The sequence below is a fragment of the Schistocerca gregaria genome, chromosome 6 (assembly GCF_023897955.1).
Source record: "Schistocerca gregaria isolate iqSchGreg1 chromosome 6, iqSchGreg1.2, whole genome shotgun sequence".
Lineage (NCBI taxonomy): Eukaryota > Metazoa > Arthropoda > Insecta > Orthoptera > Acrididae > Schistocerca > Schistocerca gregaria.
In genome coordinates this window covers 218,334,325-218,356,681 of record NC_064925.1, presented here as the reverse complement: position 1 = coordinate 218,356,681, position 22,357 = coordinate 218,334,325, and the positions used below count along the sequence as shown (strand labels likewise).

At 43.2% G+C, this 22,357-nt stretch overlaps 1 protein-coding gene across 4 annotated transcripts in view; it reads left to right on the top strand.

Annotated features, from left to right (window-relative positions):
• LOC126277901 (influenza virus NS1A-binding protein homolog) overlaps positions 1-22,357 on the top strand; it is a 219,701-nt gene that overhangs the window by 146,881 nt on the left and 50,463 nt on the right. For 3 of the 4 annotated variants that reach the window (XM_049977457.1, XM_049977455.1, XM_049977458.1), the window contains exon 2: positions 21,736-21,899. In XM_049977457.1, coding sequence (XP_049833414.1) covers positions 21,736-21,899 — 164 coding nt within the window. Of the gene's footprint in view, positions 1-20,949; positions 21,547-21,735; positions 21,900-22,357 lie in introns of those variants that run through there. The other variant, XM_049977456.1, reaches the window with a different exon arrangement.

Sequence of the window (22,357 nt, the reverse complement as noted above, 5' to 3'; positions counted from 1 at the left end):
ATGTACTATGCGCGATCTTCTTTATGGATGAGCTACACTTGCTAAAACTCTGATATACTGCAATCGACCATTCGCCTTCTCCACTACCGATCTTATGTGATCTTTCCATTTCATACTGCTTTACAACGTTATGCGTAGATATTTAATCGATGTGACAGTCAGGGAGGACATCACTAATGTTGTATTCGAACGTTACGGGATTGTTCGTCCTACTCATCCGTGTTAACTTAAGTTTTCCCACATTAAAAGCTAGCTGCGATTCATCACACCAACTAGAAATTTGGTCTTGAGTCATCTTGTATCTTCCTACAGTCAATAAACAACGCACCTTCGCGTACACCACAGCGTTATCAGCAACCAGCCACATGTTGCTGCTCACCCTGTCAGTCAGATTATGTGTGTATATTGAAAATAAGGGTGGTCCTGTCACCCTGATGATGCCCTAGTCTCTGAACATTCGCCGTCGCGTAGAACATACTGGCTTCTGTTACTTAAGTCATCGAGCTATTCACACATGTGGGAACCTAACCCATATGCTCATACCTTCTTCAACAGCCTGCAACGGGGCACCGTGTCCAACGCTGTCAGGAAATCCAGAAATATGGAAGCAGCCTGTTGCTCTTCATCCATGGTTCGCAGGATATCGTGTAAGAAAAGGCCAAGCTGAGTATTGCACGAGCGAATGAGCCCCAGAGCCAAAGATTTACAATTTGTATGATTGTCTGTCTGGTGCGTAAGTGTGCGTAACGAGAGCAATATTATAGATAGCACTACTTGTAAGCTTTTTACGGCTCTTGACAAGAGGTCCAGTTAACAAAGGCTACAAGTGTTTACTATCTAACGCAAATACCAAAAGAGCAGGTGATATAATTTGGGGGATTATTTTCTACCTACAATTCCATAAACATGAGTTTTAGAACCATTGTTCAAACGCCGTACACTACTATCAATAAACTTTTAAAATTGTTTTCTCGCCTCGTTTTTAGTCGTATCTTCTGAATGTGCAACTAAGTCAGATGTCTTCTGCGAAACAAAGTGTGGCTCAAGCCTTAATAAAATTTATAAATCTCTTTTGTTACGGTGATAAGTGTGTGTGTGTGTGTGTGTGTGTGTGTGTGTGTGTGTGTGTGTGTGTGTTTCCCACTTGACAACATTGGCTGGTATGCTGTGGAATGTTGAGACGTTACTGTTAAATGCGGGGCGTAACTTTCAAGCCATGTTAATGGCTTTGTGGGCAGAAATTGTGAGCTTAAAGTGAATTGCTCTTTAAAATGCCGAATTGCGGTGTAAAGTGTTCTTCCAAGGACAGATGTGAACTGATTTGCATGAGAACATATCGTTCGACACAGGTGGTTATAAATTATTAACCTAGTCAGATGTAACTTACGTACAAGCCCGACTGTCCAATTCATTGTAGAATTGAAGACTGTATTTTTCGTTGCGTCGATGAAAATAACAACTGGGACGTGTAACGCTTATAGTGTAAGACTCCTATCGCAAGGAATTGCACCTTGAGATATTTTTTCTGCTACAGTCAGAAGTGGGAGTTTATCCAAATAATGGTTCATGTCTCTTTCTCTGGAGCGCTCTGTTTGTACTGATAAATTACACGCAAGAGCGCTCATACGATAGCTTCCGGGGGGGGGGGGGGGGTCAAACTGGGGGTAAAGTATACTTTTCCCCTTCCCTGAGAGCAGGCTCTCTGGTATGGGCGCCCTAGAGTCCACATGAAGCTTATAGGTAGAATGGTTCAAATGATGTCACCATATCTTCTACATACTACAGACGTCTGATAAGTCAGTGACATGATAGATCTCGTTCTGATATTGTGCCTTCATATCTACCAGGTCGAGTTTCGTTTGTGAATGTAATCGCTCATTACAGCTTTGAGTTTTACAGAAAGCAGAGAAAGTTTCCCTTTGCCTCAGTTCTGTTGACGTACAGAAGCCTTATCCGACCATCGATTTCGTCAACATAGGGGATGTCCGTACCCAAAAAAATTTCACTTTTAATCCTGGAACGCCATGCGCTCAGTCTCTTCCGTACTCTCTCCCCTCCCCTCCCCCTCCTCCTCCGTTCGTGTCCATGTCCGGCTTCCCTCTTCTACACGCATCCTATGTCAACTGATTACATTACCTTTTTTCATTAATTTTACCAGTTATGTTTGAAGCTCCATTTTCTTAGCCCAGGCATATACTCATCCTGTCAGCTAAAATCCTAGCCTCCATATTTTCTTAAACTAAGGTTCCAATGCACTGCCCATTTCCAACTCATGCTTATCGACCACACTTTTCACATCCCAAACCTTGAAGACAAAACTTTCCGTATTGCTCCTCAACGCTCTGCCCTCAAAGGATCTCTTGTTCCAGCTATGACTGGGCCTAAGAGCACGAATATGGTTGTAACCAGTCCAACCTCGAAGAATGAAGTGAACAATAAAAATAAAAATCAGTAAAATGGCAACACTTCATTCGAACAGTATGTTCCGCTAGTGGTTTTTGGATTGTTTTCGTTGTTCAGGCACTATTGCTCAGCATCCTACATATTGACAAGAGGTCACAATTGAAGCTATGAGCCGTCTCATTGTTTCATAAGCGAGCAACGTTTCGTTTTTTTTTTTACAAAAATTTCGGTTAATTACCTCCATCACTACCCCGTCCATATTATTAAGGGTCGCAGCATCCTCACAACTCGGATCCTGGTCTTGCTCTTAAACAGATAAGGTATTTGCCGACATGTTTCGGTTGGTACCGATAGAGAACGGAGGCAAAGCAAAAAAAGAAGTATATGCCGGATGGTAAACGTGCTCTGTTTGAGGGTGACAACTGTAGGCAGCGATTGCGCAGGGAGAGCGGAGATGCACGTGCGGCTGCTGCAAGAAATGCTCTGGAGAGCCGAGACGCCTTATCTGCAGAAGGTCTCAGATAACGCCATCCGCACACGTGGGAAGAGCTGGCGTCGTTGCTGTTGTGGAGGGGCCCTGTGGGTGGCCTCATCTTCACAACGATCACCCGTAATCCTGAAATGTTCATCCACACCGGATAAGGTGCATCTCAGCCTGGATCACAATTCGGCACTACACTCCATACAAATACTTTTTGAAATGACTTCCTGACACTTAAATCTATATTCGATGTTAACAAATTTCTCTTCTTCAGAAACGCTTTCCTTGCCATTACCAGTCTACATTTTATATCCTCTCTACTTCGACCATCAGTTATTTTACTCCCCAAATAGCAAAACTCCTTTACTACTTTAAGCCTCTCATTTCGTAATCTAATTCTCGTAGCATCACCCGATTTAATTCGACTACATTCCATTATCCTCGTTTTGCATTTGTTGATCATCTTATACCCTCCTTTCAGGACACTGTCCATTCCGTTCAGCTGCTCTTCCAGGTCCTTTGTTGTATCTGATGGTATTACAATGTCATCGGCGAACTTCAGTTTTTATTTCTTCTCCATGGATTTTAATACCTACTCCGAACTTTTCTTTTGTTTCCTTTATTGCTTACTCAATATACAGATTGAATAGCATCGGAGAGAGGCTACAACTCTCTCACTCCCTTTCCAACCACTGCTTCCCTCTCAGGCCCCTCGATTCTTATAACTGTCATCTGATTTCTGTACTAATTGTAAATAGCCTTTCGCTCCCTGTATTTTACCCCTGCCACCTTTAGAATTTGAAAGAGAGTATTCCAGTCAACATTGTCAAAAGCTTTCTCTAAGTCTACAAATGTTTGCCTTTCCTTAATCTTTCTTCTAAGATAAGTGCCTGTACTTTATGGCTCATGCATATGAGCTGTGATCAAAAAGTAACCGTTTTCTTGAATCTTTTTGCTCACCAACACAAATTTTGTCCCCTTAAAAGTAATCCTTCTCGCATACACTGAATAGCCAAAGAAACTAGTACACCGTCCTAGTACCTTGTATGGCCACCGCGAGCACGCAGCTCAACAAATGTCTGAAGTAGTGCAGGAGGGAATTGGCACTCTCAGCCCTGCACGGCTGTCCATAAATCCGTTACTTCGAGCGGTCGGAGTTCTCTTCTGAACAGTACGTTGCAAGGCATCCCCGATATGCTCAATAATATTCATTTCTGGGGAGTCAGCGGAAGTGTTTAGACTTATAAGACTGTTTCTGGAGGCACTCTGTAGCAATTATGGACGTGTGGGGTGTCGCAATTATCCTGCTGGAATTGCCAAAGTCCGTCGGAATGCACAATGGATATTGGTAAATGCACGTGATCAGACAGTATGCTTACGTACGTGTCACCTGTAAGATTCGCATCTGGACGCATGAAGGGTGACATATCACTCGGACTGCAGACACCCCACACCATCACAGAGCCTCCGTCAGCTTGAACAGTCCTTGCTGACATGCAGGGTCCATGGATTCTTGAGGTTGTCTCCATACACGTACTCGTCCATCCGCTCGATACAATTTGAAACGACATTCGTCCGACTAGGCAACATGTTTCCAGTCATCTACAGACCAATGTTGCTCTCGACCGTCCAAGGCGAGGCGTAAAGCTTTGTGTCGTGCAGTCATCAAGGGTAAACGACTGGGCCTTCGGCTCCGAAAGCCCATATCGATGTTTCGTTGAATGGTTCGTACGCTGATACCTGTTATTGGCCAAGCATTGAAATCTGCAGCAATTTGCAGAAGGGTTGCACTTCTGTAACGTTGAACGATTCTCTTGAGTCATCGCCGGTCCCGTTCTTGCAGGATCTTTCTTCCGCCACAGCTATGTCGGAGATCTGATGTTTTATCGGATTCCTGATATTCACGGGACACTCGTGAAATGGTCGCACGGGAAAATCCCAACCTCATCGCTACCTCGCAGATTCTGTGTCCCACCGCTTGTGCGCAGACTGCAACCCACGTTCAAACTCACTTAAATCTTGATAACCTGACATTGTAGCAGCAATAGCCAGACGCTTATATAGGCGTTGCCGACTGCAGCGCCGTATTCTGCCTGTTTACATATCTCTCTATTTGAATACGCATGCCTGTACCAGTTTCTTTGGCGCTTCAGCGTATAATACACTTATGTAACGCCTTCTCCAATCTTGGAAGCACTTCTGGAACTCATAGTTATGGTGTTAAGCTCCTTCGGCGATTGTGTTTTATTCTCGTCAATGGTGGCAGAACTACGTCCTTTAATGGTTCTCTTCAGGCCCAGGAATAAAAAAAAAAAAGTCGCAGGGGACCATGTCCGGCCAATACGGTGCAGAGGCAACATAACGGTTTTGTTTCCTGCCAAAATCACGAACAAGCGTTGAGTTGTAAACGGGAGCATTGTAGTGATGCAATTTCCACGAGTGGTTTTGCCACAGTTCTGGCCATTTTCTTCGGATTACGACAAGCAAACGGCGCGTAACTTCCAGCTAGCATTTCTTATTGATCCTACGACTATAAGGCAGGAACTCGCGATGCACTATCCCGTTATAATAGAAGAAAATAGTGAGACCACCTTAACATGTGATCGAAATTGTCGAATCTCTCTTGGTTTTGGCTCTTCAGGCAGTTTGCAGCGGGACAGATTGACCTTGGTTTAGACTTCCTAACCGTACACACGTTTCATCATCTGTTATAACCTTCTTTAGAAGCTCTGGATCGCTGTCATCATTCAGAAACTCCGGAGCGATTTCGACGCGACGTCTTTTTTTGGTCGATGTCAAACTATTTCGGAACAGACTTTGCTGCTACATATTTCCTGCCAAAAATAGCGTGGCATGACCCTAAGGATACTCAGACATCATCAGCAACTTCTCTGACGGTGATACGGCGATTTTACAGAAGCATTTTCTTTCCTTCTCCCATACCGTCAGTAATTGGTGTGCTAGGGCGCCCAGGTCGGTCGTTGTTTTCAACGTCTTCCCGACTCTGTTAGAAACGTTTGTACTATTCGTAAACTCTTATACATAGTAGATTCGCCAAAAGCCATAGTCAACATTTCGAATGCGGTGCTGCACTTCCTTCCATTTTTTTCAAGCAAAATTTAACATGACAAAAATCTCATTTAAATAATGAAATTCGAGGATAGCTTGCAAAACAAATCGAGCTATTGAACCCTTACACTGTTTGTCTGATACCCATCCAAGAGCCAGTGGGGACACGGAAAAAAGTGATAAGTCACAGTCCTGTAAATGTGAATATTAAGATAAGCTAAATGCGGTGCCAGGAAACATTACATGTCTCGCATACAAATACCTGTAAACAATTATCTTTTATCGGGCACTGGTGATGCATGATACAAATGGGTGAGTGAAATGTTTGATTGAAAACAAAATTAGTATTCAGTTGCAAAAGACAATACTTATTCTTTTCTTCGTGATAAGCATATAATTAAGTAAATCGCTATCTAAAAATGTGACTATGGACCGAGGCCCTAAACTAATTACGGTAAAATAGTTATTAAAAATAGTGAAGCTGGTTACAGTTATCTTCTTCATCTGCGATGACCGTTATGTCCAATAATGGCTTTTGTCATTTACGGAGCAGTGAAATTCGAAAGCCTTTTCACAAGAATGAAAAATATACATGGCCAATCCAGTCGATGTGAAAAGATAAAATAACAACGCACTTCCGCAAGAAAAAGGTGACGAGACCAACAGGAACGTTTTCCCAAACACAACTTATTAAAAAGTTCAAGAAATTTCTTGCTTTTTAGTGGTCGGAAAAGAAAATTACATACATAATTGCACTCCATGTTTGTTTTTTGTGTGAGTTGATACTTAATCTGTAAATACCTCTTTCAACAAAACGAGACATCTTATTCGTTGATTCCACCATCCAGTGCTAAACAAAACTTCGATGCGACGTTGGTAGGAACAGGTCGTAGCAGTATCAAAGAACAGCCAGCACACGTGTGCAGGGGAGTATTATATAAATCCTTCCTGATCGCACAGACCGGTTATCTCAGGACGCATGACGCATGTTGTGCTTTCAATTCCTCCCCCCCCCCCCCCCCCCCCCGCCCCCGTCGAGAATGAATCCATTGGGGACTCGACGACCTTGAACACTGGTAAGAGAAACTTTGAGTTGCTCTTTTATTAAATGTATTATTTGTAATTGTAATTTGAATATAATAAATGCTATAAAGCCTCAAAACGTCGATATTCATTTTGAAACTCCCGGTATTCTTCGTTGCTTTTTCCGCCAGAAATATTTTCTGTATTAGTTGCCTAATTACTACTATGCGTAAAAACTTAACTGTCGATGATATGTGTCACTAACTCGTCAGCGCGCTGTAGTATGTGTTTGTTCTTGTGATAGCAAACTTGCCGGAGCATTCAGCATATATACTTTGAAAATGCGACCACTTTTTTTTACGTGGTCGAAACGAAAGCATTGATCTACAATTCTAAGTTCATTGTGGTTGGATATAAACAGTTTTCTACGTTTTGGTTTCACACTTGTCTGCATTCGTTACTTTCAAGCCGCTTGCAACGTTTTGGTTCATCTATTTAAGTATACTCCTTTGCGTGGTCTGTGCATGTGGAAAGCCATTTTGCCGCTGCCTGATTTGATCAACGAACACGTTTTCAGTCTGCGTGAAGTCGTGGCCCTTGTGTTTGTGTGCGTGAGCAGAGCGGTGGACTACGCTTCTCTCTGCCTTGAAAGGGTGCGGGGCATAGTATGGGAGAAATTTCGGTCGAAAGAAAGGCCTCTCACACACTCAATATTGTTAATGCGTCAGTATATTGACTGTCTGAGGCTGAAGGTTGTTGTATTGTCAATACATGGGCAATATCAACGAACATCGATGCCGACCAAAATATTCTCATTATTAACAGTATGTGTTGCGTGTGTGAGCGCGACTATTATCTGTTTGACAATTCACCTTCCCGGTGTTCGCATCTTTCCAGTTTTTTATAGTGCAGCCGATATGTGCTACTTTGCAGCGATGAAGATTTTTATACTTTTTCAAATGGGCAAAGAAATTAATTTGTCACGGAGACAACCCATGCGCATGCCTACGCCGCTCATCAGAAGTATTTTTGGCCAAGCATTTAAAAATGCTTCTTTGAAATTTAGTGTGTTATCAACAAAAATTCAAGTGGCCGATAAAGACGAAGTTACTTCAAATTGCTTGTCGGCTGGTCCTGCCTATCCCATTGTCATTTTTCTATTCTCTCTACTATTAATACACTCCTGGAAATGGAAAAAAGAACACATTGACACCGGTGTGTCAGATCCACCATACTTGCTCCGGACGCTGCGAGAGGGCTGTACAAGCAATGATCACACGCACGGCACAGCGGACACACCAGGAACAGCGGTGTTGGCAGTCGAATGGCGCCAGCTGCGCAGCATTTGTGCACCGCCGCCGTCAGTGTCAGCCAGTTTGCCGTGGCATACGGAGCTCCATCGCAGTCTTTAACACTGGTAGCATGCCGCTACAGCGTGGACGTGAACCGTATGTGCAGTTGACGGACTTTGAGCGAGGACGTATAGTGGGCATACGGGAGGCCGGGTGGATGTACCGCCGAATTGCTCAACACGTGGGGCGTGAGGTCTCCACAGTACATCGATGTTGTCGTCAGTGGTCGACGGAAGGTGCACGTGCCCGTCGACCTGGGACCGGACCGCAGCGACGCACGGATGCACGCCAAGACCGTAGGATCCTACGCAGTTCCGTAGGGGACCGCACCGCCACTTCACAGCAAATTAGGGACACTGTTGCTCCTGGGGTATCGGCGAGGACCATTCGCAACCGTCTCCATGAAGCTGGGCTACGGTCCCGCACACCGTTAGGCCGTCTTCCGCTCACGCCCCAACATCGTGCAGCCCGCCTCCAGTGGTGTCGCGACAGGCGTGAATGGAGGGACGAATGGAGACGTGTCGTCTTCAGCGATGAGAGTCGCTTCTGCCTTGGTGCCAATGATGGTCGTATGCGTGTTTGGCGCCGTGCAGGTGAGCTCCACAATCAGGACTGCATACGACCGAGGCACACAGGGCCAACACCCTGCATCATGGTGTGGGGAGCGATCTCCTATACTGGCCGTACACCTCTGGTGATCGTCGAGCGGACACTGAATAGTGCACGGTACATCCAAACCGTCATCGAACCCATCGTTCTACCATTCCTAGACCGGCAAGGGAACTTGCTGTTCCAACAGGACAATGCACGTCCGCATGTATCCCGTGCCACCCAACGTGCTCTAGAAGGTGTAAGTCAACTACCCTGGCCAGCAAGATCTCCGGATCTTTCCCCCATTGAGCATGTTTGGGACTGGATGAAGCGTCGTCTCACGCGGTCTGCACGTCCAGAACGAACGCTGGTCCAACTGAGGCGCCAGGTGGAAATGGCATGGCAAGCCGTTCCACAGGACTACATCCAGCATCTCTACGATCGTCTCCATGGGAGAATAGCAGCCTGCATTGCTGCGAAAGGTGGATATACACTGTACTAGTGCCGACATTGTGCATGCTCTGTTGCCTGTGTCTATGTGCCTGTGGTTCTGTCAGTGTGATCAAGTGATGTATCTGACCCCAGGAATGTGTCAATAAAGTTTCCCCTTCCTGGGACAATGAATTCACGGTGTTCTTATTTCAATTTCCAGGAGTGTAGAAGTAAATAACCTTGTCCGTTGTTGACATGTTACATCATTGCTACTGTCAAAATTAAAGCTAATTTATAATGAATTAACAACAATCAGTTGCTTTTATAATCAGTTTTCCGCGAAGACATTTCAAGATGCCTAGATCCCGTCTTCAGATATTTACATTCATTGACGTGTCGCGAACGTTATTTCTTTACTAACGGCTTTACAAACCTTTTCAACGGAAGTTTTATTTAAGGCAGCAGTTATATAAGGTCGTAAGGAAGTGCAAAATGGCTAAGCAGACATGGCTAGAGGACAAATGTAGGGATGTAGAGGCTTCTCTCACTAGGGGTATCATAGATATTGCCCACAGGAAAATTAGAGAGACCTTTGGAGAAAAGAGAACGACTTGTACGAATATCAAGAGCTCAGATGGAAACCCAGTTGTGAGCAAAGAAGGGAAGGCAGAAAGGTGGAAGGAGTATATAGAGGGTCTATACAAGGGCGATGTACTTCAGGGCAATGTTACAGAAATGGAAGAGGATGTAGATGAAGATGAAATGGGGGGATACGATACTGCGTGAAGAGTTTGACAGCACTGAAAGACCTGAGTCGAAACAAGGCCTCGTAGTAGACAACATTTCATTAGAACTACTGACAGTTGGGGGAGCCAGTCCTGACAAAACTCTACCATCTGGTGAGCAAGATGTATGAGACAGACGAAATACCCTCAGACTTCAAGAATAAAATAATACCAACCCCAAAGAAAGTAGGCGTTGACAGATTTGAAAATTACCGAACTATCAGTTTAATAAGTCACGGCTGCAAAATACGAATTCTTTACAGACGAATGGAAAAACTAATAGCAGCCGACCTCGGGGAAGATCAGTTTGGATTCCGTGGAAATACGGGAACACGTGAAGCAATACTGACCCTACGACTTATTTTAGAAGCTAGATTAAGAAAAGGCAAACCTACGTTTCTAGCATTTGCAGACTTAGAGAAAGCTTTTGGCAATGTTGACTGGAATACTCTTTCAAATTCTGAAGGTGGCAGGGGTAAAATACAGGGAGCAAAAGGTTATTTACAATTTGTACAGAAAGCAGATGGCAGTTATGAGAGTCGAGGGACATGAAAGGGAAGCAGTTGTTGGGATGGGTGTGAGACAGGTTGTAGCCTCTTCCAGATGCTGTTCAATCTGTATATTGAGCAAGCAGTAAAGGAAACAAAAGAAAAATTCGGATTAGGTATTAACATCCATGGAGAAGAAATAAAAACTTTGAGGTTCGCCGATGACATTGTAATTCTGTCAGAGACAGCAAAAAGACTTGGAAGAGCAGTTGAACGGAATGGATAGTGTCTTGAAAGGAGGATATAAGATGAATATCAACAAAAGCAAAACAAGGATAATGGAATGTAGTCGAATTAAATCGGGTGATGCTACGGGAATTAGATTACGAAATGAGAGGCTTAAAGTAGTAAAGGAGTTTTGCTATTTGGGGAGCAAAATAACTGATGGTCGAAGTAGAGAGGATATAAAATGTAGACTGGTAATGGCAAGGAAAGCGTTTCTGAAGAAGAGAAATTTAACATCGAATATAGATTTGTCAGGAAGTCATTTCTGAAAGTATTTGTATGGAGTATAGCCATGTATGGAACTGAAACATGGGCGATAAATAGTTTGGACAAGAAGAGAATAGAAGCTTTCGAAATGTGGTGCTACAGAAGAATGCTGAAGATTAGATGGCTAGATCACATAACTAATGAGATACTGAATAGGATTGGGGAGAACAGGAGTTTGTGGCACAACTTGACTAGAAGAAGGGATCGGTTGGTAGGACATGTTGTGAGGCATCAAGGGATCACCAATTTTGTATCGGAGGGCAGCTTGGAGGGTAAAAATCGTAGAGGGAGACCAATAGATGAATATACTAAGCATATTCAGAAAGATGTAGTTTGCAGTAGGTACTGGGAGATGAAGCAGTTTGCACAGGATAGAGTAGTATGGAAAGCTGCATCAAACCAGTCTCAGGACTGAAGACCACATCAACAACAACAAAGTAAGGAAACTCCGTTCACGACACCTAAACATCTGAAGTTAGGATGAACGTAAAATGAATGTTTTCTGAAAAATTGAGGGATAATTTATTCGCGTGGCGTGTCCGGAAAGGATGCCATTCGTATTTGTAGGCTACCCTACAAATATTAACGTCACAGACGCTGAAGTTTTGATTTCGTGAGCTAGGAGCGCTGCTGTCGCGTCTCACGACTGGTCCGCCCTCGCGTGTGAGTAATGTGAATCAGGTCCGCGGGTCATCGCAGGTTGCTCACGCCTGCACAAGATGCTTGGCGCACTCACCGGACCGGTCGTAGAGTGGTAAAAGGACTTGGGACTGCATGCAGCTGTGTTGTTCGCTGGCAGAGTTCCAGCGGTGTACGAGACTGGGTGCCGCCAGTGTGGTTCAGCTTCCCGCAGACCTCGCGTCACTGACCGCACAGCAATATAAAGCATGTTTTGAAAGCAAACCTTTAGAGGTTAGGCTTCCCGTGAATGAAAAATAAGAAACTAACACACAAAGGAGTCGATATTTATCTATGTTAGCGTCGCCTTTGATCTCGGATCTTCGACAAGATCAGGGACACTATTGGTGTGGACGATAATATTACAGTGTTTTGACGTGAGGCACTATAACTTTCTAGCTTAGAAAATCACCATGGACACACTGACACTTAAGTCGAGATGTAATGTAAATTACGAAGAATTCGTCGCAGTTCGTGTGTTTGTCAGCTGGCGTCGACACTGCAGTTTGAGCTAAAAATACTGGGTGATTATAAGAAAAGTGTAGCTTCTCACAGAGGCCCAGTGTGGGCTGTAATTATCGTATGGCAACGAAACTTGGTAGATATGCTATGTTTTAGTGCAGAACAGATTTGCAGGGAAAAAAATTAGTTCCAATTTTGGCCACTGGGTGCAAATCTAGCGCTGTTCAGCAGCTCGCCAACGTCTCCGGCGCACATGTTAAACTAATTGGCTAAGCGAGGCGGTTAATAATACAATCGGCACCCCCCCCCCACTCGTTTGACCTTTCCTGTCAACGTTCAGTTTCTAATCCATTAAATATGGAAACATTTCTATACGTCTTCTTGCATTCACAGCGCCAGATTTGCGCGTGGTGGTCAAAATTGAAACTAATAGTTTTTCCAGCGTAAATCCGTATCCGCATTTACACATTAGAATATCTATAAAACTACCGCCTCCACACGATAATTACAACTCTCATTTGACCACTGTGTGTAACTGCACTTTAATTCCAACCACCCAGTATTAATTCGCTTACAGCAGTGACAGTGAGAGAACTGACGTTTGCCGCAAGGGTTTTGCGGTTGCGCACAGGCACTTCTCCGGTTCGGGTCTCTCTCAGCCCTCTGATAAAAGGTAACTCAAGGCACAGCCATAATGAAGCAGTTAATTCCATAAATTATCTGGGAGTACGCATTAGGGGTGATTTAAAATGGAATGATCATATAAAGTTGATCGTCGGTAAAGCAGATGCCAGACTGAGATTCATTGGAAGAATCCTAAGGAAATGCAATCCGACAACAAAGGAAGTAGGTTACAGTACGCTTGTTTGCCCAATGCTTGAATACTGCTCAGCAGTGTGGGATCCGCACCAGGTAGGGTTGATAGAAGAGATAGAGAAGATCCAACGGAGAGCAACACGCTTCGTTACAGGATCATTTAGTAATTGCGAAAGCGTTACGGAGATGATAGATAAACTCCAGTGGAAGACTCTGCAGGAGAGACGCTCAGTAGCTCGGTACGGGCTTTTGTTAAAGTTTCGAGAACATACCTTCACCGAAGAGTCAAGCAGTATATTGCTCCCTCCTACGTATGTCTCGCGAAGAGACCATGAGGATAAAATCAGAGAGATTAGAGCCCACACAGAAGCATACCGACAATCCTCCTTTCCACGTACAATACGAGACTGGAATAGAAGGGAGAACCGATAGAGGTACTCAGGGTACCCTCCGCCACACACCGTCAGGTGGCTTTCGGAGTATGGATGTAGATGTAGATGAATGCACACAAGAAATACCATGTTCACGCGTCTGATTAAATGCTTAATGAGTTTTAAATATAATCAAGAAAAAACTACAAATGGCTTGATTCTAAGGTTTTACACAGATATAGTGTCTCAGGATGAATGATCAATATGTTCAGGCATATGACGGGAGCGATCCTTCTAAGCAAAACAGTCCCTATAGTAAGCATGGGACTCTAAGATGGAACGGATTTTGAGCTGTGAATACTTCTTCGTTAGGAGTTTCACAGTGGCGAAGATGAAAAAGTGCTCATCGCTCTTAAAGTATACATTGAGTTCATTTTTACTTGACTATTGATTCGAATGATCGCTCCTTTTATATCCGAGAATACACGCTATACGCTGTATGTGCGTGTGCGCGCGCGCTAGATGGTGGCGAAGTAAAGTTTCGTTCCTCTTCTTTTAGGAGGCTTTGTGTAAAAGTACCTAGAAACTAACAAAAATACATTTTTAGTAGAGTCTGCCCATGAGAAAGGGCCACCTGCTTACCACTTTCTGGTGTGTTTTGATCTAGACATAGGTACCAGGTGGATAAAGGTTCTGCGGCTACTTTACGAACAATCATAACGAAAATGGGAAAAACTTAGACTAGAGAGACGGAAAATCAAATTGGGAACATAGATTATTATAAATTCTCAAATTCCCAAGGACAAAATCGTGGAGAGCAACAAACGTAGCGGTAACGGTACATCATACAGTATTACTCTATAACCACTGAAGTCGGTGGACGTCTACGAAGGTATTGTAGTAATTGGAAAGAAAGAAAGAAAGAAATACATATATATTGGCTGCATCGACCAGACTTTGCCCCTAGGGGGGTGAACGGCGATCATCAACAAGCACCAGATGCGTAATTCTGTACTTATTTTCTGCTGACTGACCCGATCTTGCAACCGGAAGCTGCAGTGCGCAAATTCCCAGTGTCCTTTTTTCTCCTTAGTCAGGAGCTGCTGATGTCAAAGTTTTCGCACATGCACACTCGCAAGCTATGCGATACTCTTAGCATATTACGCACGTCCACAACGTCTGCTTTAGTGCGCGTCACGATGTAAGGCGGCTCAGTTTTGAATCCTAACAGCTAATGAGATTTAGCATGCTGCCGGATGCTTCACCGTCGGACTGCTAGAAACGAATTCCACTAGAATGCGATGTGACCAGTGGCGATGCAATTGTACTCACTGTTTACCGCAGCAACATTTTGAAGCTTCCTACCTTCGGAGTGGTGGTTCTGCAAGGTTCGCAGGAGAGCTTCTCTAGAGTTAGGAAGGTAGGAGACGAGGTACTGGCAGGAGTAAAGCTGTGAGGACGGGGCGTGAGTCGTGCTTGGGTAGCTGAGTTGGTAGAGCACTTGCCCGCGAAAGGCAAAGGTCCCGAGTTCGAGTCTCGGCCCGACACACAGTTTTAATCTGCCAGGAAGTTTCATATCAGCGCACCTCCGCTGCAGAGTGAAAATCTCATTCTGGAAACATTTTGAAGGTTTGCCAACATGGAAGACATGTCTCCCCTCCCCTCTTGACACCTCGTGTAAGCAAACCACTTACCCTCCTCTCCAACCACCCTTAAGGCTCCCTCTCCTTACGCAGGAGCGCCTTGCCAATGTTCCACTGTAAAAAATCGATTGTGATTATTCGGAAATCCTATCGTACCTGTAAGACGTGGTCTCTAGGCGAATAATGCCATAAGATTTTATTTCATCAGAAACGCCGCTTCTGTCACCTGTCCTGAAAATGATTCAAATGGCTCCGAGCAGTATCAGACTTAACATCTGAGGTTATCAGTCCCATAGAACTTAGAACTACTTAAACCTAACTAACCTAAGGACATTACATACATCCACGCCCGAGGCTGGATTCGAACCTGCGACAGTAGCGGTCGCGCGGTTCCAGACTGAAGCACCTAGAACCGCCCGGCCTCACCGGCCTGCTGTCCTGAAAACAAATGTCAAAAACATTACATTTCTTGTATGTAAGGCTGACAGCACAACTTCTCGTAGGCCTAATTTACACAGAATTGGTTGGCGCGGACTGCTGGTGCCGGCGAGTCTGGTTTATGGTGCGGAAGTGACGTGAAAAATTCACACTAAAGTGGTGCCGTGTGAGAAACGCGGGATAGTCGTGCTACGAATGGATCAGACTGTCATCTTCATCAGACGAAAAAATTGATGCACTTTCTTTCTTAACTCGTAAATGTTGAGCAGTGAAGAAGATGGTGCGTGCGTCCATTATGGTTGAAAAAGAGGAGAAATATGGCACATTCGACGTAAGGAAAGAACTGAACATTTATCCACGTTATAGACCACAATATTGTCATCTGTAGCTGAATAGCAACCACCAGCTGAGATAGCATAGCGACATGAAAACAGCACAGAACAGGTGTGACCGAACTCGAGCTGTTGGTGTGGTAACAATCCAGCCAACAAATAGCTCTCGATAACTTTCCTTATTCTAAACCAGGTATAAATCAGGTTGTAAATGTGCCGCCAGTGTTTTTCTTAGAGGATACGCAGTCTTTCAGTAGAATTGCAGCAGAGTACATAATTTGAGGTTGCTTGTATGACCCTTTATCCATCATCTGTATCGTTCCATAATTTTGACATCCATTGCTGGATAAAGATTCCCCCTCCCTCTCCCAAATTTTACAGTCTTCGGGGCTGATAGGCATCAATGTTTTCTGTTGTCATCCACCCCCTTCAGGAGATCGTCGTCCGCAACTTGTCATATCTCTTTCAATCTGGGAAAAAACGACCTTTACCTCCTCGTGCCTGGCTATATGTCCCGACCACTTCTATTTCATTTACATTAAGTAATAATTAAGTCTTCCATTCCAATCTGTCCTGTGGGCTATTCGTTTGTTTTATGTCCTTCTTTAAAACCTCCCATTGCTCACGGCACAACTGTTTCTCTGTGATGAATCAAAACTGGTAATGATTGTAAACTTTCCGTTTCAGACAAATCGAAAGCTGTTTCGAATAATTAATTTGGATTTTTCGATTAACGCAAACAGTCCACGGCATTTTTATTCTTCTATCCCGTTTGCAGCCGACCACGGTGGCCGAGCAGTTTAGGCGCTTCAGTCCGGAATGGCGCGACTGCTGCGGTCGCAGGTTCGAATCCTGCCTCGGGCATGGACGTGTGTGTCCTTAGGTCAGTTAGGTTCCAAGTTACAGGGAACTGATGACCTCAGATGTCAAGTCCCATAGTGCTCAGAGCCATTTGAACCATTTATCCCGTTTGCATTTTATCTAGTCATTGGTCATGGCGGTTCAGTAAAGCTAGCTTGTAAAGTAAATGATTGGTTGACTTTGGGTGCAAGACTACGGGATGCTGCGAGAAGAGGAAAGTAATCACGTTAAACACTTCGGTCCAACACAATACAAGAAATGCATTCGTATTTGCGAATGTGGAAAAACCATGAGCTGTTTAATGAAATGACAATGAAGATTTGTTCTGCAGCGCGACTGGATTTCCCGCATATCGCCATGGCAGCGAGCTTAACTTGCGGCCGGGCCCAAACGTCCCATGTCTTCAACCATATGTCTACAACCTGTACACTTACATCAATTACTTATTTTCCTATACAGGGGAGACATTTTACATGAGTCACCCGCCTGGTTTTGGCGGATAAATACGATATTGCACGACACTGGCACTGCAATATCGTATAGTATCGGTCCAACACGGTTGCCGATACCTTTAGTACCCACGATACGAAAATATTTCGTCCATTCAGTGAAGTGAGGCTCATCCCTTCTTCCCTCGTGTGCCAACATTAAACTTCATAATTCTTTGTTCTCGTGGATATGGATTTTAGTTAATTATTCTCTAAACTGTCATAAATAGGAATTGGCTTAGCAGTTAAGAGAAATTGCCTGTACTTAATTTCAAAGCAATTCCCGGACGACAGGCAGGCTTATTCTAACATGGACTGCATCTCTATTTGTTTCCTACCGTGCAGTGGCCAACACCAACTCAAAGGAAGGCCTCGGCGCATGTTGGTGACGTCACGTCAGATAGGCACGGCGAACGCCACGTCTGTTGCAGGTAGAAACGCCAGGGCGTGCTTATCACTATAAATGTCTTATTTTTGGACAAAATGTTCGGTATTGTTTTGGATTATGCAGTTTTATTTAGATGAAAGATTTTCTACAAATGAAGATAATAGTTCTGTATTACTGAATCCTGTCGAAACAAACGTAGATCAATATGAGAAGATGCTTTGCCCCATTGCAAGCTTCGGAAATTTTACATTCAAGTAACTGTATTTACTTCATCCATTTTGTTATCGAAACTTACCCCAACCCCCTTACAATGAACTCGTTTCTTTTATTTATTTGTTTATTTATTTTCGTTTGACAGTTACTGAAATGTGAACTAATTTACATGTGTAAATGTCCAAATGTTGCCATTCATTAGATTACAGTCGTTTTCAACGAAAGTAGTTCTAAACAGGAAACAAAATAGCTTCATACATCGAAAATTCTGCTGAGCTTAAACTTTCTTAAACATGCACATTAGAAAAGATAAATATTCCCCTCTTGCAACTGAAAGGAGAAACTTTATAAAATAAAAAAAAAATCATTTGATAAAACAAGTATCTTTTGCCTCTTCTTCTGTCCTCCCCCCCCCCCTCCCCCCCCCCCCCGCATCCCCCAACGTGTACAATCGCAAAATATTTCATTAACATTCAGTGCTCCTCATCCCATAGTCAACCAATATACCTAATGAAGAGCACCAATATGTTAAGTTTCTTGTAAAAGCAACCCAGTACAAACGTAACTTCCTCAGATTTACAAATAAGATAAAGAAGTACGAATTCTGTTGCTGCTGAACCATGAAGTTGTTTTTGTATGTCAATCCTTAAAACATGAGGAAATTTAACTTCAGGAGTACACTATCTGTTAAGAAGTGTAATGAATTGCAGAATTAATTGATTGCAGAAATCTCTCAGAACAATGTGTGTCGGTCAACTACCGCCAATAGTTTCACATTTTCCTGTGGCAGAGAGGGAGATATCACCATTATGAGTACGCCTGCAACAAACCTGGCGTTCGCCGTGCCTAGCTGACGTGACGTGCCTTCCTTTGAGTCGGTGTTGGCAATGGCTGTGGCATCTGTCTAAAATGCTTCACATGATCGCGGAATCATTTGACTACAGATGGCTGCAACTGAGGCTAGTTCCACATATCCGTCTTCTCATGTCAAATAGGCCCTTTCACGAGGACGGTGTGCGCTGTTGACAAGAGCAATAGAGAAGGCACACCCGTGTATATGTAGAAATATAACAAAGTAACTACACGTAGAAGCATCTACGAACCCAACTCCTGAGAGCTTACAGACCTGCTCAGGTGAAATCCAGAATTAATGACGTAAAGATATTGTAACCTTTATCCATCATTAAAGTTCTTTTTATTCAGTTCCTGACGTGTAAAGTATAAAAATACCGAGGTTCCGTCTTTCCAGTAATTTGTTTTATTAAAAGCAATAAAACAAAACTACCTACTAAAGGCAGCGCACAAAATGAGCAAAGCGTTTTGCGTAACGGGGAATTTCCAAACCGAATTAAATTAATATCTCGCAAAATAGACACCGGAGGATGGAGGAGGAATTTGATCCTACTGTATTACGAAACAGTGGAGCAGGTGCGACCGAGAGTACATAGATGAAAGCTTCACAGGTGAGTCAACGACATATTAACAATGGGGAAACGGAATGGACTCGGCGCGGTCACGTGACAGGACACATGCCCTCTAACACGCACGCGACGTCTTATCGGGAAGATTAACTACTCTGGCTAATGCGTTGGCTTGTGTCGTCGTAGCAACACATTTGTGTTCGCAACGCGAGTACGACTGAGAGTGAATCAGAAAAAGATAAATTTAAATAACAAAGAAATTAAAAGCGTTAACAAGTGGCCCGGTTTTTGTCCTTAACGCCTATGCTACTGTTCACAAACGATATTAGAATATCGATCTTTATGTTCGCAACATCGATATTGTATGGATATCGATTATCGACTATCCCAGATACACATACAATTAAGCCATACCAACTTGGTTCGGGGACTAATTTTCAATTAATTCTGCCCTTACGCCTGACATTGTCGACTCTCCTCACAATCGCTTGCGAATCAATTATGCATCTTGTTAAATCAAACAGCTTCTCATTGGGCTTACCAAGGTTGAGTGGATTGTCACCGCCTTCAGTCACTGAAGACTCTTAAAACACTACGGCGACAGTCCAATAAAAAAAGAAATACAAAACCATACCGCATAAAGCAGTTACTTATGCTGTCCATAGGAGGCTTTAAAAAAATGTAACACGACCGCAGTGTGCCACTTTGGTATATTTGCGAAATTTGTCTTGAAATATTCTCATGAACATGAACAATCTCATGAACAATAGAGACCAGAAGTCAACGAAGAATATGCAGGTGCAAGATGAAAATTTTGCCCGTAAACACTGTTAAAATAACTACGAAAATGCAGCCGCGTAACGTCAATAACCGCCGATACCGCCCTGAAAATGACGGGATGTTCGTTCGCCTGTAGAAATATCGGCGGTTGTCGAGGACTTTAGCCGACTGCTTCACGTGAAGTTTGAACTTTCAGAACGACGGGAGAAGTTAATTCACATCCGTTAATACTTTTAGCTCGTGGAACCACTCATAAATGAGTCTTAATTGTTAAAGATTTATTTACTGCTACTTTTGATGTGTTGTGGAGACGACCAGTCTATGGCCCAGAAGAATTATTGATTTGTTTTTTGCAGTGCAGACGTTTTATGTCGAGAGCAGTAAGGTTCACGTTTTATTCAGCCGTCTCTTCTCAACTGATGAATTAAAGAAACTGGTTCCTAAAACTTCAACCAATTCTTGATAAATTTATTTTAGTGATAAATCGAAAACGAGCACAGCATTGCAGTTCATCCATTCAATGAAATAAAAACACAAACGATACCATTCCGCTGATAGATATTGATATCTTAATGCGTAACGTACCAATATTACAAAAAATTGTTAATATCGACTCAAAATGTGGCAGTTACAAGCTGTCCTCATAAACGCGCAAATTTCTTTTGGATTTTGTTCTGAGCATTTATATCTATCTTGCAAATACTGCAGATAACACACATTGTTCTCCTGGGAACTTGCACCGTTGTTGCAACTTGTGGGACAAGAGCAGTGACCGCCATTTGTAAACGTCAGTAAAACGAGTTTCCGGCAGCAGTGTTGCGTGCTATTGATCCGTTTATTGTAGGGCATTGTACGGTGGGTTTCTCGTGCGCACGCGCTTCTCAACTGTCACAACGGGCGGCCATGACACGGTTTTCCCATAAGTGCGTCGAAATGCCCTGTTCTATTTCGAAGAAAATGACTGAAGGCGGATCGGGAAATTATGACAACAGTAAAATTGGAATTCTATAAAAATAAGTCACTTGTTTCTCAATATCTTTTGTCATTTTCATTTTTTTCATTCAATTTGTACATAGCTTGTGGTTCGTGATTGTAGGAAGAAGTTAATGACTCGGAAGATTGTGGGGGTAATTGCTGTTGGATTAGAAAGTGATGGTTATCGACAGATACGAATCTTTTAATAGCCCTATTTTTGGTTAATCGGTGTTAAGTGTTTCCAAAATATTTAGAGATAGACTATGAAGTAAACATTGTTACAGTTGTCTTTAGGGAGGCTCGTTGTAACTGTGGGGACAACAGCAACATCTGCAGGTATATTGAAATGATTGTCGAGATTTGACGACATTAAACTGTGACTAAAAAAGTTAGTACTATTTAGGGGGAGCCCGAAGTTTTTAAATGCGTACCAGTAATTCACGTTAACAATTGGGAGGGATATCAGAAATTAAGAAGGCCTGCACATGGAGGGAAAAAGCAGAGGTATGTCATAATGTGCCATTGAATTGACCTCCAGTAACTGTTCTGTATAATCTGGTAGCAATTTTATGTTGCTTTTTCCGTCTTAAAATTAACATGTATATTCCTTTCACACCAAATATAAAGTTTGTATAGGGTGCATTCACACCTTTCTTTCAATTTGCTTTTACGGTCGAATTTTTTTTATTGCAGAGTTTGTGCTTGGTGAGGGTGAAGACACGATGGTTGAGAATGGAGGGCATCTTACCCAAGTTGTGGACGGACTTATCTTCCAAGATGACAAACACAGCCAGCGCACCCTCCAGGCCTTGCACATGATGCGAAAGAATCGACACTTCTGTGATGTTGTCCTGCATGTAAGTATGACGTCGTGAAAGAATTGTATAGATCATCTTTTTCTTTTTTTGGATTAACCACAAACTGTGTTCTCACAGATTTACGTTGTAGCATGAACATGTTGCAGGGAATGTAATGTAATTTGTGAAGTCTTATTCATAAATAGCAATGGCCATAGAAAATTAGTTCTTAAACGGTGCTGTTTAATGTACATAATGAAATTAGTTCTCAGTATAACATTTATGACTGAAACAGAATTTTTGCTTGAAATTGAACTTAGACGTCTGACGTCACTTTGTCAGTACCACACTTTTTCTTCCATGAGGTAGTGATGCAGCACAAGTGGCACAAAATTGTAGGAGTGTGTATAACTGTGTGTACCATGGGGTACTTTCGTGGCCCACCCTTGTGCCAACCTCTTTGTGGGTCATCTAGAGGAAATCTTCCTAGTCTCCCTAAACCCCAAACTTGTCTTGTT